This window comes from Misgurnus anguillicaudatus, chromosome 18, assembly GCF_027580225.2.
Source record: "Misgurnus anguillicaudatus chromosome 18, ASM2758022v2, whole genome shotgun sequence".
NCBI lineage: Eukaryota > Metazoa > Chordata > Actinopteri > Cypriniformes > Cobitidae > Misgurnus > Misgurnus anguillicaudatus.
In genome coordinates, this window is record NC_073354.2 from 10,699,160 (window position 1) to 10,719,355 (window position 20,196).

At 38.2% G+C, this 20,196-nt stretch overlaps 1 protein-coding gene across 1 annotated transcript in view; it reads left to right on the forward strand.

The window, feature by feature from the left end:
* The window catches only part of lrrc52 (leucine rich repeat containing 52), a 40,117-nt gene extending 20,671 nt beyond the window's left edge, over positions 1–19,446 (forward strand). The window contains exon 2 of the mRNA XM_073855850.1: positions 14,488–19,446. Within this exon, the coding sequence (XP_073711951.1) occupies positions 14,488–14,802 (315 nt within the window). The 3' untranslated portion in view covers positions 14,803–19,446. The remainder of the gene's footprint in view (positions 1–14,487) is intronic.
* Positions 19,447–20,196: the final 750 nt, after the last annotated feature.

The following is a 20,196-nucleotide window of genomic DNA, read 5'->3' on the forward strand; positions in this document are numbered from 1 at the left end:
TAACATCATATTTGTCCCAAATCATTAAAGATTAACATTGGCTGCTAACATATTTTGCATTTTGATCTGACTAAGCTTGCGCTATTTAATGTGCAATTCCAGTGTACGATACCTCCGAGTTGTCCTAGAGGCGACTTGACGAGGTGCTGAGCTGCGCGCCCGGTGTGCGACCTCCTTTAGATTGACATTCACAGTCATAGCATCAATATTATAAAATATACAGAAAAGAAGATGAGATAAGTTACTTTTGATCTTCACATGACCTTCAGAATATCCAAATGATGTCACTTCCTCTTGAAAATGTGACTTGCAGGATATTCCTAAATTTTCAGAGGGGGGAACATGTTGGGTAACAGGACTGAGTGATATCCTAGGGACATAACTAAAATGTGCATTTATCTAAAATATTATGACTTTTTAATGGTAAAAAATATTTAAAGCAAAGATGGGATATGGTCCCACACAAAATGCAAAAAATTAAAGATATCTAAAGAATTGTTTGCTTTATACTGTATTTAAAGGTAAAGTATAGAGATAGAAAGCATGCAGGGACAGATAAAAAATCTAAATTTTCAGTGTTCTGTGTAGTTTTAAAAATATTTAGTTTAAATTTGGTTTTAGATTAACATGCAGGACACTTTGCTTAATAATAAAATGTATTTTATAATTATTTTTCTTGCATTTTTATGTGGACAGAAATGGCACCGATTTGGTGGAATGACCCTTATGAAGTTGTTTTACAGGGTTCACATAAAGACCTTGTTTTTAAGCACTCCTATATTTAGTTACATACCACTAATGGCTTAGGCAAAGATGGTGGAATTTAAATGTGTCTTCAAATCGAGGTCATGCAGCAATTTGAATTGGAATGCTAACCAATAGCATAGGTATAATAGCCCATCCATCATCCAACTAAAGAAGATGAGGAAGAACTTGAAAAAGCCTAAAAAAGAAGAAACCTGACTGATAAAGTTCTGCATAGTTAAATATTTAAGCTGTAGGGACAGTTTTTACACTGCAGTATTGACACAAGCCCACTTTGCTAGATGCAAACACTGTGGCTAGATAAATAATTCACAGCTATTAACACCCCTGTGGGTTTTCACAAAGTTTATGCTGAATGGGAAAAAGTTTGGTTCAGTCTTTAAGGATTGATTTATGGAACAGACCTCAGTTGTTTTTCCTAAACAGCAATGAGAATGAATTTAGAGAAATGTGGGATTTTAACAAGCTGCAATCCGTAACATTTTTTCATTAAAAAATAAACAAAAATCAGTTATTGAGTAATTTTCTTTTTTTACACCTGTTGATCCAGTCTACCAGAATGCATTTTAATATCAGGTGTAAACAGCCTCAGAGAGGCCAAAACTATACAGACTGCTGCTTTAACTTTCTTTCATTTGTATCTCTTAGAAATAGATTGTAATAGTGTCACATTGTTTCCTGGAGTTATAAAAAGATCTTAACAAAAGTTGCCAGGATATTATTTTATCATCATAAACTTCCAAGACCTAACAATATGTGCTATGCTACTCCAACCTGTTCATGTAAATTGTACTGTATAGCCTGATACTGTTACTGTACAGTTTATATACAGTACAGTCAAACTTTTGTCTGAGATGATGCACAGACCTAACAAATACACAAACTACTCCTCTGCCTATAGAAAACACTGGTGAGATCAATTCAAAATACTAAAACCTCTTACTAAACCTCTAACTGGTAATCAAGAATAAGAGGAAAGTAAAGTTTAAATGAAATAAAAAGCTCAGTTGTAATAAACTTTCATGTTTTTCATGTTTGATGGGAAAAGAGATAAGCGCATTTACATTATGTTGAAGTGACAGAATGAATGAATAGGCACCATGTGTTTCATAGCTTAGTGTGTACTTACGGTATCACTGCATAAATTTTTGGTGAAAGCCTCTCTTATAGATAGCTTTAATTATGATGACATTGTGCTTGGCTAAAGTGTTAAGCAATACAAACAAAAATTTATTTAATTATAATAAAGCAGAAATTTTCAATAAAATAGCACTGTTGATAGCTCATTACATGCACATACTTTTAATAATGTAAAATACATTACAATCAGATTGCTTAGCCGCATAATATGAAATTTTTAAATGTATTCGAGGAGCTAATTGGATTTGAAAACTCCATGTGGAGTTGGTACTCCCTGTAGCTGATGTACAAGATCGTTTATTGTTGTATTTTGGGAATTCCCCTGGTAAAGAGTGGGGTTTGATGAAAAAGACCTCTGTAGAAATGAACTCGATTTATCAGATGTGTGGTGGTTATTGAAATCATTTTTCTTTGTCAAAAAAGCTACAATGACAGCCAGCCTGGTTATGTGGAATTACATAAGGTTCATACAACTTTAAAATAAAAACCTGCTTTAATATAATTATACAGACTTCTTACAAGGACAAGACCTGCAGCCTGCACTTATCTACCAAGTTCAACAGTGGACTATAATTATCACAACACACGACCTGCAATTATGGAAATTGGTAAAACATTTATAGTAATAGGCATAATAAAAGTGTTAAAATACTCATAATAAGATATTTCTCAATGGCAGCAAATGTTAACTTTTTTGCGTGTGTGTGTGTGTTTGAAGGTACTGTGTGTGAAGCAGCTCTGACTGTCACACATCATTTGCATCACTACATCCTTAATGTGCTAATAATAAAGTATTAATGATCTAATTAGACCCATGGTACACTTTATGGCCAATACCAATTAGCAGTACTAGCACCCAGAGGATACATATTGAGTGCACGTGTGAGAAAAATACTTTGTCGTCGTCTCAGATGCTGAAGCAGAGTTCTTTACAGCAATAAGTTTAAATGGAAACTTTTAAAATCTACTACATTTTAAATGAAATATGGGATAGGCGTTTCATTGAAGACACATCTTTTGTTATGCTGCTTTTTACATCCTGATAACAACAACTAGGTGGTGTAAATATATATAAATATTTGTTCAACAGTTCTTTCTGGTTTGGCTAAGAGCTCTTCCCAGACATGCGATTTTGAACTGATAACATAACAGTAACCGCTTCACCGTTTGCAGGGTTTCCTGCAGAAAATGTGTTAAGGTGGTAGGGTTGGGTGGGGGGGTCAAAATTAAAATATTTTTATTTAAAACACTCAAATAAAACTTAATTTTAAAGAAACTATGACAGAAAATAAACACATACTAGATTATTAATGAATTAAATGTTTTTACCTCTAACGGGAATAGCTTCGTGATGAAGTGAAACTAAAGGGTTAATAAACACAAACTAAAGCAGATGTTGTAGAACGTCTGGCGAACGATGATAGATAGCGCAAAAATTGTAAAAACTGATTATTTCCCACTATTAATTACATTATCTTAAAGGAGTGTAACTACGGACAGAGGGGCAACCTTCCGATCGCTCTAATGAAGCCAACACGGAAGTGACTTAAACTGCAATTCATCGACTGGCCGCTTGAGGCTGGCTTCAAAAGGAGTCAATTCCCATAAACTCCCATGTTAAAAATGACCAACTTTACAGTAGAAAATAATATGTTTACAGCCTGGTACAAAAAGTGTTTTTGGCCTATATAGCTAATTTTGCCCTTCATGACAACTGTGAGGGGGGTGAATTTTTTTGTAACGCATCCGTTTAAATTATATTAAGCCTTAAACTTCTGCATAATTAAGGGCGTGGCCGCTTGAGTTTCGGTTGAACAGCCACTGCTGTCACTAGACTCGCGCTAGGCGGGCGTGGTTTCACCTCAGCTTCACCCATGTCCCGCCTCTTTACCCGTTTTCCGCGAGTAATTCGCGGGGATGTGCGGCCAAGATGGCGACGGCAGGCAACGCCTACTTTAAGCTTCAAAAGCGATCTTCACAAACCAATGGGTTACGTCACGGACACTACGTCCATATTTTTTTACGGTCTATGCTACGGACGCATGTTTTATCATCTGGCTATCTTACAGACATGACGGACCACATCTTTCTCATTTTGACCATGTCGCGAGCGGGCAGAAGAGCATCTGCGCTATTCTCCGCGATGCACTTGACAGACTTTTTTTTTAACGACCTAGTTAAGGCGGTAGGGTTTCCCAGCTTAGGCGGGCCACCCGAACTGAAAAGTGCTGCAAGAAAACCTGGTTTGTATCATTTCACCACCTACTGGTCATTTTAGTATTAGTGAGCGGGGCTTCTTTAGGAGCTATTCACTCATCTGCGACTGGAAAAGCTGATAACAGAGCACACACAGACACATGCGCTGTTTTTAAACACTCTCTGTGTGTCTAATAATTTCACTAGCTTGTGAATCTGTGAATCCCAATCGGAAGTTATTATCCCGTCGAAGATCAGCTCTCTTGGATGTAAACTTAAAGCAACACCAAAGAGTTTTTTTACCTTAAAATAACATTTCCAAACGTCGTTTATCCACTCGAAACAGGGTGAACTGCACTTTCACATTCACTTTGCAGCCCTCTTTCGGACAAAACCGCACTGAAGAAGTTTCCAACTGTCGGGTTGCGGTCCTGTAGTTCGAGTGAAAACTACAAAAACTTGCTTTACGGCAGTGGAGCACCCTGCAGGCTGTGGGTGGAGCATACTTGGCAGGTATAAAAGAAAGATACCATTATCTAGCGTTCATGCAAGATTTTCAATTGTTATCATGGCGGAGCCTGCAAAGAAAAAGAAGGGTTTAATTTCTGAGGAGGCGAAGGAAAGAAAACGGGAGCACGATAGAGAAAGAGCTCGAACTAGAGTGAACCTCGGGCGGGCTTATACTCGTTGGCGAGAGCTGAAGGAGGCTAGGAGTTGCAAGACCTGGCTTTGTAATACCGGTTTATAGATACTAAACATGCCGCCCTTATCTCTTTTTTTGTAGAATGCATTGTAAAATTATTTACGACAGTGGTAATAGACAATTCCGCTTCCAACCTGTAGGGGGAGCAAAGAGCAAAAACTTTTTATTGTTGCTTTAAGTGCACGATGTGTGGATGATTAAAATACACTTGGAATAAAACAATCATTTTCTCTGGAGCTATCTGTTTATTCGTCTCTTCTCCCATTAAAAGGACACAAAACCACTGTTTGGAACTGCAGGTAAGCACTGCAGCTTTTACATTGGGACACTTGATAATTTATTTTCGCGTGACGTGACTATTAAAACAGAAGCAGAAACATCTCTCTGACTTATAAAAGGTGTTTTATGTAGTACTGACAAGAACAAAGTCCAGCAATAAAGCGAGTGCTCGTACCGTGTTAAGATTAAATGGAAAAGCAATAGTATATAAATATAGTTTTATTAACTTTTACTTCGCGCCAAAACAATAACAACACAAAAGACCCTAAATATGAAAAAAACAAGGAATAGTTTCATGACACCAAATACTGCGGGTTTAATCTAATTATTGAACACAGATAGGCCTACATCCCTGTCAGAGATGTAGCCCAGATAGGGCAGTGATCTGCGGGGTGAGTGAACACACTGTAAGCCCGGATAAGTTGAATATACTTAAAAAAAATGAAGCAAACTTGTTGCCCTAAAAAATGTAAGTAATTATTACTTAACAACTTTAAGTGAAGTTTACTTAAACATATAAACTGTTCTAACAACAATTTTAAGTTGAATAGACTTAATATTTTAATTTCTTCTCATTTTCCTGCACTCTTAACCCAGATTAGTTGACATTACTAGAAATTGGCAAGGAAACCCATTGCACTAAATAACTTTAGTTTTAACACTTTATATTACTTTTGATGTTATAAATGGTATTGTAACACAAAATTGATGACTGATTTTAAGTCAGTCATTGAATAAACGTGATTCTCCACAGAAACACACACAAAACTGTGTTTTTGACATGCATTGTCAGTACTGTGGAGGGAAATACAATAAAATGTTCTGAACACTGTTCATGTACGGAAACACTGATCACCTGAACAGTGACTTTACAAAATTATAATTTACAACAAAACAACATCAATAATATAAGAGCTTAAACCTATATGACATTTTATTAACAAATATTTAAGTAGTGAAAGTTCGTATCAGTTTTATTCTGTGAAAAAGCAGAAAATAATCCAAATATTCAGGCGCAAAGGATTATGTGTATTCCTCACAACATAAACTAATAATTTTAAGTTCATTCTACTTGAATGTTTTAGTTTAATGGATTTTATAAGCGTAAAAGTTAAATCAACTAAACATTTTTAAGCTTTGGCTTCAAAACACAAAATATTTAAGTGATGTTTACTTCACTTCTTTAGGTAAAGACAATATCAGGGTTAACAGTGCACAGAGTCTGCTGATGCGTCTGGTTCTCACGTACCGAATCTTTCTAAGCAAATGTTCAAATAGGCGCTATCTTTACTAATCGACTGCAGATTTGAATATTATAAATATATATTCTCAACTGAACTAATCTTAAAACTACACTTTATAACCAAGAAACGGTAATATTAAGAAATGGCTATTTCGTCTATTGAGTTATTATGAAATTCAAAACAGCCGAAAGTGTTACCTGTCATTCCGACCCTTAAATCCGTGGTGGAAGAAAGTAGTTCCCAAACAAATAGGCTTTTAAAATAACTGTTATTGATTTACTTTTAATGTATGTCACTGTTTATTTTTTATTTATCCTTAAATTTTTGGGAGAATCTGCAGAAAAATCTACTTAACTTAAACAACTGAGGTCTGACATGTTTGAGCTAAAAAAGTCGAAAATCTGTGTATGCATGTGGTCACCTAAACAAACCACATTGACAGACACTATCTCATACCATACATAAACATTTTACAGCTTTGTTTGCCCTCAAAGTATCCAGGTCATTTAAAAGAAGGTGAATCTGACAGGAGTGTGCGCATTGGCATTGCCAGAAGCAACCCCTCTCCAGGACTTTAATTATTACAGCTGACTGTAGCTGTACAGCCCAAGCAGGACATAACTCTCTGTACGGATTTATCGGGGTGTTATTATGCCCATGCAGGGTGTTCAACTAAAATATTTCCCTTTTCTGGCCATGTTTCATCTTACGTTGCACACAGGTTGACTGGACTGGCCCAGAAGAGCAGCATATTTTGCCGCCCTGTTCATTTTTAGTCCAAAAGCCTGGTGAGATATTAAGTGGAAGATCAACCTTCAAGGTTAACCTTTTATTGCACTTATTCCTCTTTACATTTGGTCATCTTGAAGACTGGAAGCTGAGTAAAGTTAAAGAGTGAGATTATTTCTGTAATGGCACATTTCTGATGAACCTATAATGAGTACCATCCTTCAATGTGTGTGTATGTTCGCGCAATGACGAAGAACGATGCGAGAGACTGTGTTTTGAGCTAATTTGCCCTCAAGGAATGTAGGATGAATCGAGAGAGAGAAAAAGAGCAAGAAAGATAATCATTGAGGGAGGAACTGAGATTATGTGAGAACACAGTTATGGAGGTAATAAAAAAGATAATGAGAGAAAGTGATGTGTTCTCACACAGAGAAACCCCTCCAGTCTGGAATGTCATGTAAGGTCATATGGCACATTGGGCAGGGGTTTGAAAAACTAATGCACAGGCCTATTTTGAGTTAGGATATTAAATGAGAAAGAAGCAGATTTAAAGGAGTTATGAGCCATTCACACTATGACTGTATCGGCAACTATAACTACATTACAACCACTAAACCATATTGTTGTGTTAACTCTACACTCCCACACTGCAGTGTTATAGTCACAAAAAAGGATGTAGATGACCTCTTTTAGTACCAAACATCTTTCCTCAACGTACCTCTCAATGTAAGTGGAAATTTCTGCGGGTGATTTACTGACAAGGCACACATTAAAGAACATAGGCACAAAAATATAGTTTCCATAATGACAAACTAGCCTGATATAATATGAATTTGTATGTATTGTACAAGTTGTCTAATTCGAAGGAATTCATACGAAGTAAATCACACAAAAACATATCATTATTAAAGTGCACCTATTTCATTGCTAAAATACAATGTTTTTTGTGTAATTGGTATAATACAATGTGTTCACGTGGTTTATTTTCCACATACCGTACACTTTTGTAGCTCCAGATATCTCTGCCTTCCTCAAACGCTTTGATTTTGTACGAAGCCCATCTAAAAAGCGCTGTGTCTCTGATTGGCCACCTAATCTGTACGTTGTGATTGGCCTGAATACCTCTGACGTCAGCCGGAAATGTGACGCTCCTTACCATGTTTAAAAGATTTGTGCACAATGCAATGCTAACAGGAGTTAACTTTTAGGCTATGAGTCAAAGCAGGAGGATTTATGATAATGTCAGTCTTTACTACAACATAAACCCCAGGGAGTAAACTGTTGCCTACAATCCGTGTGTTTGTTGTAGTCCTAGAAAAGAGATTTACGTTGGAGACAATAACTCGCATCATTGTTTATTTTGGGGTTTGTACCTTTTGAATACACACTTACACACCAACCCCAACTAACCCCAACATCACTGGGGCAAATGAAAATCGTACAAAAATGTATGAATGTGGTTGTATGAATTAATGACTGGCCACCTCGTAAAATACATACAAATTGCCATGAGATAGCGTTGGACAAATACAATCTTGCAAAAGCAGCGCAAACTAGTGTAGGATTTAAGTCGCAATGAAATTAAAATTTAAAATATTTATTTGTTTTGGAATATTCTGGTATTTTTTTACAAATGACTTATCTATGAGCTTCATTATTTTTAAATATATTTTTTATGTATGTGCCCTCAATCTTCAATTAAAAACGCAAATCTCCTTCCCTCCTCAAAACGATCTATCTTTACTTCTGGTCATATGATATGGCAGGTGGGCGGGGTCTGGGAAAGATTGGAGCGATTAAAGCTCACGTAACACACACTGTTTCTGCATTTCTGATGTTAATCTGGAGAACCTATAGAGTAGTATTACATCTTTTATATCTCCGAAGAGTCTTTAGTTTAATCAGATTTATAAAAGAAAGATTAGCTTTACCGAATCGAACGGTAACGTATAACATACGAAACATACGAAAAAATGAAGAAGGAGGAGTTACTACCGCGGGTGGAGCGAGTACGAGTCATGCAACACTATACAACACTTATAACTTATGTATCTACATGTTCGTGTCATTTATATAATATGCACGCGCCTATTTCCAACATAAGACAGAAGTCTTACTGACTGCATGCAACTCGTGACCTGGTTGGGAAAAACCAGTGCATCAAACACACACGCTGCTACCCCGGATAATAAACTATATTCATTGTTTTCATAAGGCTGACTGTCTTCTCCTTACATCCAAAAACACACTTCTTCTTTCGTGCCATTATTGAGTTTTGAAATTAAACAAAGCTGTGTCGCGTGATAAGTGCTAGCGTCTCCCGCTGATTGACGGGTGGGCGGGGTTTTCCGGGGGAAGTGCCCATATAAAGAAGTGATACGTATAGAAAACCCCTGAAACGTCAGTTGGACCTGTAATCGGAAAAAAACTTTCTGAAACTTGTAGGAACCCTGGCGAACTCAACCGTTGGGGGACCGCCTGAGCCGATCCTCCTCCCGCAGACCCGCAGGAGCGAGCGATCGCTCACGGTGGTCCCCAAGAGACATCGGGGCTGATGGGGAATGAACCCCGATGTCACTACTCCCCCTCGACGAAACTCCTGGGGGAGCCGCCCTCCGTGAACTTGCTGCGTCCAGTTTGGCCGGATTATTCTGTCATGACTCGGGAGGAGTGACAGGACCCAAATGCAAAGTTCAAAAATAAATAACATTTAATGACAAAAACACGAGGAATGACACAGTGAATACAGGGAACACAGGAACATCAATACAGGGAACAGACGAGGTAGCAATGACAACAATCCGGCACAGGCTGACAGAACAAAGGCGTATAAATACAAACACAATCAAACATACAACAGGTGTGGTGTGTTGGCGTAATGAGTCCATGAGAGTCCAGGTGAAACGGATAAGTGCAAAACACAAAACATGTCACGGACTAGCCGTGACACCAACTTCAAACGATCCAATCAGTTCTCCATGGATGAATTCAAGTCCAGCCCTACCTTTTTTCTTTCAAAAGTCACCACTGGGAAAATAAATCAATTGCTACTTCCATGGTGACTTCAAAGACATTTTTAGGTGTTAAATAATGGCGCAAATACCACTAAATTGATGACCGCAAACCTTAGTAAATTGTATTGTGTGATTCATTTAAACTCCTACGATTTATACTCTCCTCCCATAATTTTTGCGTCTGAAAGGGAAACTCCTAAAAATGCATATACGATTAGGTCTTTATAATGCTTATTTTTCACTGCGTGTCTTTAGTAATTCCTGAAAGTAGTTTTAATGGCAAAAGAGGCATTTGGGCTGTCGTAAGCTGTTAGTAAATCTGGCCCAAAGTGTATTTTGTAGATATACTTTGATATACGATAGACCACTATTGTAGGAGCATTAACATTCTGTAAATCTACTTGCTTTGATTGAAATTATTTTCTGTAGTAATTCATGGGAGCTTAACTTGCATTTATCCCAGAAAACCCCTTTAGATGCCTTGAGGCTTGTCTAAAGTACTTCAAAAAGCTTTAAATAATTTATGTTGTTTCCGTATCTGACCTGATATGACCTTATGGATTTGGTAATAGATGAATTATAGCAAGAGGTCACAGTGTCTCTGCCGGGGCAGGTGGTTGTTCCTGGCCCATTTCACAGGGTGTGAGACGCACTAATCATCATAATGACTTACATAATGTCTCTCTGCTATTTTTGACTGTATGAGAGGACATTATCTACCTCTAATCTCTTTAATTTAGCACAAAGCCTGCAAATCAGTGATCTGAACTCACTTCCCACACATCTTTGTCTGTCAAACATGAGTCTAATGGGTTGGTTTTTCCTACCATGTCAAATAACCGTTTTTTTTTTAAATGACATGCTGACTGTGCGATTTTCATATTTGTAATTTCTGCACCACAATTTTCAGTAAAAAGCCTATTCCTGAAAACTTCGAGCTGGTCCTTGATGTAGAACACAACATCCAGAGGACCAGACTACACTAGTCAACATTTGAAAGGGGATCCTAAAAGTTGTCTCCAATACCCAATACCTTTTCTTTTCTTATGACAACTTTGATGAACATTTTTGATCCACTTAAAATGTTGAGTAGTAAAGTTAAACATACTGTATAAAAAAAGTATAATTTCTTCAACTGCTGAACCTTTGCTGCAATAACCAACAGATTGAAAAGGTATCCGAAAACTGGTTCTTCAACTAGTTCTGTAACATTTCTATTTAAGTAAACTCTGGACAAATATTTTGCACTTTATCTCAGCTTCCGGTCATTCAGAAATTTGTTGGCAGAATCTATTCAGAGTCGAATAAGAATGGCTATTTACAAGAAAACATGTCAGACGCACTTAGAGGGTTTTGCATCTGAGCTATTCATTCATTCCTTGTTCATTTTAGAAATGACATATCGTATGTAATGAGAAACAACTGCTGGTGGATTTAGAAAAGATTACAGATGAACTTCAGCTTTGGCCGGTGTCAGTCTGTGTGTGATTTAGTGTGTGACTGTGCAAATCTTTGTCAGGCTGATATGTTAAGCTGACAGGCTGATGGTCTGTTGGGCTTTGGACTGTAAGATGGGGATGATGTTTACTGACCTGTTTCCTCCTTAGGGGCACTGCTGGAGGGCCAGAGAGTGTGTGTGTGTTGGCTAATTTGGGTTAGGTGGGTTTTTTCATGGACAGAAACTCTGTACAAAGCTGTAAAAAAAAAAACGATAACATGCTACAGCATTAATGTAGGTCAGTGTTCTTCACATCCAACCCTGGAGAGCCGGTGCCCTGCAGAGTTTAGCTCCAACTAATCAAACACAACTGAGCAAGCTAATCAATGTCTTCACGATCACTAGAAAATCACAGGTAGGTGTGTTTAATTAAAGTTGGCGCTAAACTCTGCATGGCACTGGCTCTCCAGGGTTGGATGTGAAGAACACGGCTGTAGGCCAAGCAGTAACGAAATGGAATTCAGTGAGTTGCTTCGGATAAAAGCCAAATCCATGAGTGCGTTATTCCATAAATTGTTTTTTGAGAGCTCTTTGTTGTCTACCACATGCTATTAACTCATTCAACGCCAGCCATTTTTGGAAAAGTTGCCCGCCAGCATTTTTGGAAATTTTCACAAAAGTTTCACAAAATGCCTTCCAGGAAAATGCACTTCTAAAAATGTATAAACATACAAATATATCAAATGAAAGAACAGACCTTCTGCTTTCAAACAAACAAACAAAACGGGAAAAAACTTTTTTCCTATCTATATTTATTTCTTTGCATATAAACTCTTAAACATGGGTATTTTTCTTTAAAAAAAAAATTGCAAAAAGCTGAAATAATTGCATTTTTGTGAAGGAATTTTGTTAGAGATCAGATTCAGAACGATTATCAAAACATACATAGTGTTTAAAATGAGTAATTAAAGCTCACGTAACACACGCTGTTTCTGCATTTCTGATGTTAATCTGGAGTACCTATAGAGTAGTATTACATACTTTATATCTCAGAAGAGTCTTTAGTTTAATCAGATTTATAAAAGAAAGATTAGCTTTACCGAATCTTTCTGATAACGTACGAAAAAATGAAGAAGGAGGAGTTATACCGCAGGAGGAGCGAGTACGAGTCATGCAACACTATACAACACTGTTTAACTTAATGATTCACAATGTTCGTGTCATTTATAAAATATGCACGCGCCTATTTCCAACATAAGACAGAAGTCTTACTTACCGCGTTCAACTCGTCATGACCCGGTTGGGAAAATCCAGCGCATCAAACACACACGCAAGACTCCGCTGCTACCCCAGATAATAAACTATATCAATTGTTTCCATAATGCTGGCTTTCTTCTCCTTACATCCAAAAACACACTTCTTCTTTCGTGCCATTGTTGAGTTTTGAAATTTAAACTAAGCTGTGTCATGTGATAAGTGCTAGCGTCTCCCACTGATTGACAGGTGGGTGGGGTTTTCCGGGGGAAGTGCCCATATAAAGAAGTGATACGTATAGAAAACCCCTGAAACGTCAGCTGGACCTGTAATCGAAAAAAACTTCCCGAAACTTGTACGAACCCTGGCAAAGTGCATTCGGCACAGAAATACTCTGTAACAAGCTGCTTTTTTGACACTTTGCCTACGTTTAGCATGAGGAAACAACTCTATAACTGTGTTAATAAGTCAGAATGCTTGAAATACCATTGAACCACCCATTTAACGTTTTTGCTTCTGTTTTTTTAATAAATCTAGTGGATAAATGCGGTATTACAGATTCAAATAAAAATTCATCAGGAACACTTTTTTAAGCAAATGTTTTCTCTTATTGACGAGACCGGTGTATATAAAGTAGGTCAAAGCTTTCTTCCGAATCATGTTTAACTCGTCAATGGTGGGGAAAGAGTTAAACAGGATTCGTAAGAAAGCTTGTACCTACTTTATATAGTGTTCTTACCCGGTATTTTTCTACAAAAGAAAAACATACAAATCTGTACATAGTGTATGTGTTTTACTGTACTTGTTGTACATTTAAAGTATCTGCTTTTAGTTACTTTCTTGATCTTAACCCAAATCTTAAAGGGATAGTTCACTCCAGAATGAAAATGTTTATCATAAATCACTTACCCGTGTTGTTCCAAACCTGTAAGTCCTTAGATCATCTTCAGAAAACATTTTTAGGTATTTTTATTAAAACCAGCAGGCTTGTGACTGTCCCATAGACTGTTATTCAATAGTCACTATTCAAGCCCAAAAAAGTCCATGTGCTATCAGTGGTTGCTTGGCAACTTTGTCAGGAGTCTGCTCGTGAACGCCCAAAGGGACAACTAATTGTTGAATTAAGTGGTTAGTTATTTTTTTGTGCATGAAGTGCTCTTGTCACTTCACAATATTCTGAGGGAACCACTGATGGCACTTGGACTTTTTGGTTCATTGTTCATTTTCATTCATTGTGGAGCAAACTATCCCTTTAAACCAGGGATTTGCAACTTCGGTCCTGGAGGGCCGGTGTCCTGCAGAGTTTAGCTCCAATCATAATGAAACACACCTGAAGCACCCAATACAGGTTTTACTATGCATCCTAGAAACTTTTAGGCAGGTGTGCTGAGGCAAGTCTGAGCTAAACTCTGCAAGACACTGGCCCTCCAGGACAGAAGTTGCCCATCCCTGCTTTAAACCCACCCCTAACCCTAAACCTGTCCCTATTCTTAAACCAACCCAGAAAAACACATCAGTGCATAATAAGTACAATGTATCAAATGCTTTTTGGTAGAACTTTATTTTACAGTCCTAGTTAATTAGTGTACTGTGTAATTTCTTGGCACCAGCCCTGAACCTTACCCTGACCCATTTTAGTAAGCATGTTAGACGGTTATTTCTCTAATGTAAAATAATGTAAATCTTTGTAACACCCTACCCCACTTATTGTGTTGTCTAGATGAGGGGCAGACAGTGTGCCAGGGACCTCCGGACATGCTGGGCCAGCGACTAGCCGAAGTGGGAATGCAGCTCCGATCAGAATGCCACCAGGGCCTGGGTTACTGGGACTACCTGTTCTTCATCGCCATCGGTTTCGTCATTTTCAGCGCTGGCACGGTGTCAGCGTGGGTGATGGGCGTGCTTATGGTCCTGTACGAGCGGTACAGCAAGAGGAAGAGTGAGCAGCTAGACAGCGAGGATGAGGAGATGGTCAACCGGGGCGGAGGTGGGGGTAACCATGGCAATGGGGACCTTAACAAACCAGGCATGCAGGTGTGACCTGAGGACAGAGGAATGCTTGAAAACTTTAACATTACATGCCAGGAGCAAAGATTGAGCTGCACCTTCTTAAAGGATTTGGGATTTTTAAGTGCACTTTTTTAGAATGTGTCAACGTATTGCTTTTAGGTTAAGATGAGGAGCAGAAGACAAGAAAGACAGAAAGGGACTTGATTGGGTCAAAGATCCCAGCCTCTTTCGTTCTGAGGAATCTGGGGTCTTGCCTTGGTTAAATGCATATTAGTGTGCATTAGTATGCATATTAGCTCACAAACAATGCTCTAGTATTAGTAAAATACTTAGGCCAGGGTGATGCATTAGGCACCTAAGAGAGAAAGTTGCGAAGGTGAAGAATCAATAAGGCAAAACGAAACCTTTTTTTTTTTTGAAGTGAACAGAATTATTTATCTAATCCTGTATACTATCTCAGTTTTTATTCAGCTTGGTAAGACAATTGGACAATGTACAGGACAGCCTCTCAAGACTTGTGCAGTGTATTTTGAGAGAAAGTATGATGGAAAATTCTTCTGAACTGTCTGCACAACTCAACAGTAGGGTAAAATGCTCTATGATGGATTGAGGACATTACATTTCAGGACTCAACAATAAAGATTTATTTTTTTGGGCCAGATCAGGGCAGTAATTCAGATATTTACTGACCCTGCCAATATTTCCAGTGGTCTCACAACAAATATTATAAACATCCCTTTAGCAACATATTTGGCACATTTCGACTGCATGTATCAATTGGCAGATTCTTTCATTCTGTTTAAAAGGCACAGAAAGATAGTATTGTAAGTAGCTAGATAGTATTTTAAATAATTTTTGCCGTAAAATGACCATGCAAAACAACTGTTTTGTTAAACCCAAAAGGCATTACAAGTAATTCTTACAGACCTCGCAAACCTTTTAAAAGTGGTAATATAAAATACCTTTAGGATCAGTTTTTTCTAGAGGTCTTCACGGAGGACCCGTACGGGTTCGGGTGTATATTTGAAATGGTCAGCCGGTTCTGGATGGGTCCCAGTTTAATTACTTCGGGTCTCGGGTCTGTAATACCCCAGGCGATCTGAGAAAACCCAGACGACCTTTATGAAGGATATAAAAATGCACAAAGAAAAGGAGTATAAAGAGGGCACCTCTTCTGTTTGGACCTTCTAAAGCAGATTGTTACGTTTATTACATGCAGTGCATACTTAAGGCGGAGTGCACAATGTTTGAAAGCCAATGTTGATATTAGAAATCACCTAAACATACATGTCCCTACCCCAATAGAATCTGGACCTTCTTTTGATAGACCCGCCCCACACATACGCAACCCCGGCAAGGATATCGGTTAGTAGACACGCCCCTTGCTACTGATTGGCTACAAGTGTGTTTTGGTAATCGGCCCGACTCCCTTTTCCAAAGCGTTTTTCAAACATTGTGCCGCCTTTAAAGTACGGTTAATTAAAAACAGGCATGTCGCATCTAAAGTATGCAAGGTCATGTGGAAATTTTTTTTTTTTTTTGATGCAATCTTCAGTTATTTTTTAATTTGTTCTGTCTTTCCGGCTTGGTTTGGGTCCAGATTTGAAAAAATAGACTGGTCCGTGTTGGTTTCGGGTAGTGAATTAATAGCATTTCTCAGTTCTGCACAGGGGCAGGTTCAACTATCAAATATTAGACAGGTCCAGGTTAGTTTCATGTAGCACATTCATAGGTCTCTGAGCCTGGAAAAGCCCAGATAACTTTCGGCAAATTTAGATTTGCTCTGCAAGTAAGTCTGGCAAAGAGCCCATTCAAGCCCATTTCTAATCCGTCGAAATCGCGGCACCAATCAGAAACGTTGGGGCGGGCTTTACACGATGAGGACAGCAAAGTTATGGTGAAGCAGATTTTGTACATCACAAAGATGGATGCCGCCGTGGAACATCACTCGTTCGAATCAGCTATCGCGTCTGTTTTAAGCGATTTAAACTTTTTCTTTTTGTTAAAACCCGAGCAAAGAACAACACTTGAAGTCTTCATATCTACTCATCTCCTTCATCACTGTGATTGGTTTTAGGTCTATCCAATTGGACACAGAGTCATTTGAGAGACGTCCGTTGGTGACGCCCCTTTGGAAATTATTTGTCTATGAAGCTTTGCCAGACCATAACTCAGTTACTACTGAGAATGGTCTGGTTTTAACCAGGCTATAGGTCTCTTAGAGTTCGGATACAAATTTTTGGACCCGTGTCGACCTCTAGTTTTACCTGATCTAACCCATACTTTTTAATAGTTTATATGATTGGTTTAACCTAATTTAGTTAAGTTGATTTAGTTTTGTTGTTGTTGTTGTTGTGGTTGTTGTTGTTATTATCATTATGGTCATTAATATCATTATCATTATTTTGCTCAAGACATAAAAACGCATTTGTTATGAGAATTGTGACAGTTCTGTCAACTGGCCATCTTTATTGTTGAGCCCTGTATTGGATGTGATATTATTGATCTCAGTAAGCCTGTATGCACTGCACCGAAAAGCCTTACACACAAGATGTAACCCGTCCAGCAATAACACAACTCCAGGTGATACTGAGAGCAATAGGGATGTGTGTGAATGTGTTAGTGTGTGTGGCTCGCTGCTGCAAAATCACTGTATGTGGGAAAGATTAAAGTATGTCAGCATTCTTTAATTTTGGCATGGCTTTAATTTTTTTATTCAAATGAAACACGTCACTCAAGGGCAGAGCTAAAGTCACCCCCTCTCCTCACACTGCACCATAAACATGATCTTCTCCTGTATTTTATTCTTTATTTAACTTCAGAAGAGAAGCGTTGGGGTGTAGTGTGATTTGAGTTTGCTAAATCCGACTGTAATGGGTTGCTTAAGGGATGATGCTGGTGGAATGTGCTGCACTTAAAAAACATCTATGCTGCTGTTATAACTTCAACAAATAATAGTTTTTACTTCCAGTTCTCCCTTCTTTTACCGCTGTGTAATTTCTGGGTCATTAGCATCACTTAACGGAATATGGTTTCAGATGGTTTCCCCAAACATTACCACTGTCTTCCAATGGTCAGAGAAAAAGAATGTCCTGCCACATATTCCCATATTTTCCCCATACTGTAAAAAAAATCTTTGCTGCCTTCAATTTTTAAGTTTAACCAAATTGAATTTACATTTAGTAAGTAGGGGTGGGCGATAAACCGGTAGACATTATTAACCGGTAGAAATTTGTCAACCGGTAGAGATTTTGGACTATCGTCTCTATCGAGGTAACGCGCCCAAGTCACGCTCCTGTGGGCGTGGTCACGGAAACTTAACGTTTGTACACGTATTTAAGCACTGCAGTTTTAAAACAAGTTATTATAAGCCATTGAAACACAAACAACATATCAATATGCGTGGGCTCTTTCTGTATGTGATGAGCGTGCACAGAGCCGATCGGCCCTATACGCGTACTACGCAGACTGCGTAGGGCCCCGCATATGACGTAGGGCCCCGCCTCCCCCTGCCTCATTTTACAGCGCGTGTTACTGTTTACTGAGATGATAATATGAAGCGGAGGAGCTATCCATCTGGCCATGATAAAAGAAAAAGGAACCAAAATGAGAGTGAAATGCGAGAACAGCAATCAGGTAAACTTGTGTTCTCTTCAAGTTTGATGTCATGTCAGCAAGAGCAAACAGTAAAGTTAAGTTGATGTGATTCGGTCTCTCTCTATCTGACTTGCTAAATTAGCTGTGTGTGGTGGTGCCAGTGGATCTCTTAGCCTGTCTGTCACACAACAATTTATTGCGTGAATATTCGCGTGAATAAACGCCAAATGACGTGCATATGAACGCATATTCACGCGTAGCGCGGTTATCCGTGTGCCATTTATAAACATAAACACTCGATAACGCGCCGCGCGTGAATATGCGTTCATATGCGCGTGCAATTGTGCAAGAAATAACACACGCGTTTTTTCAGCAGCAACATCTGTGGGGAACATAACAAAAATAGCGCGATAGCACTCCTAAATGACAACGTTAATGCAATATGGAAACCAATGGATTTAGGTCAAAATGAATGCACATCCCTCAGTAAGTACCCTAACCATCAGGTATCAAGTATTGCTCTTATGCAAACTATAAACAGTTAGGTATGGCAAGCCATTTAGCTTTAATACATTCACATGATATGGATTTTTGATATCAAGAATTCAGTTTTCACTACTTAAAATATAAATATTAAGAGTGTGATTTATAGTAGTAACCATCAGTGTTGGGCAAGTTACTTCCAAAGTGTTATACATTATATATCACAAATTACTGTCATTTGAAAGTAATTAGTTACATTACAATATAACTGTCTCTGAACTGTAATGAGTTACACTACTTTTGCGTTACTTTCATCAAAATAACAGAAGTATGACTAGGCATTACAAAATGTTAAAATGTAGTTTATTGCTGCTTATAAATCTAGAAGTTATGTTATGTTGGCCCTCGAGCTTTAATAGGCAGAGTGAAGACTTATGGCAAAATACAGTAAAAATCACTGTCAGAATCATAAACATAGACAAATGATCTGGTAAAAGTCTGGTAAATTATGGTACACATACCAAACACAATAGAGCCCACTATAATGCAACCTATAGCCTAATAACATGGCAAGACACCTCTTTTCATTTCTATTCTTAAGTGATTACTTTCAGATTCACAGCACAAACCTGTCATGGACTGGGTTGACACAACTTATGAAAAAGTGCTATTGGAGGATTAGCCCTCAAGGAATACAGCTCATTTCAGTACAATATAAGGATTACATGTAGACTAACATAAACACAGACAAACAGAGGAACACTGCTTTTTGCCAAACAATGCATATAGGCTACCATAAAAAGGCTGGTAAAAACTTTAAACAGTGATGTTTAAATGTACTAAATTATATTTAGATAACCATGTTTAAGTCTACATTAATGTTACGTTGTAGTTTAGGTTGCTGTTTGTAATAAAACTGTAGATAGCATAGGAATAGCCATCTATTATATGGACTGTAACCATAGCAATGTTAGCTTACCTTGTCATTGCTGGTGTTGATATGGATTTTACTGACAAGCTTTCTAAAAGTCTTCAAGCAGCATGTGAGACTTTCTGTTGCTTTTACTTAGTGCTCTCATTCGCAGAATTATTTTTTACCCTACATGCGTGTGCAGCAGTGCTGGACCTGATTGCGGCCTTTTTAGTCAATGCTTATACAGCCGCGGACTTCCCAGAAGCGGCTCTTTAAGATACGCGTGTATATTTGACGCACAGTGTGTCCAAAACGCAGTTTAAATACAAAATTAAAGAAAAATGAACATGCTGCATACAGCACCGGAAACAGACATACCATTTTACCCACAGCTTTTTCCTGTGTGGATGCTGGTCGCGCGGCATTGGTCA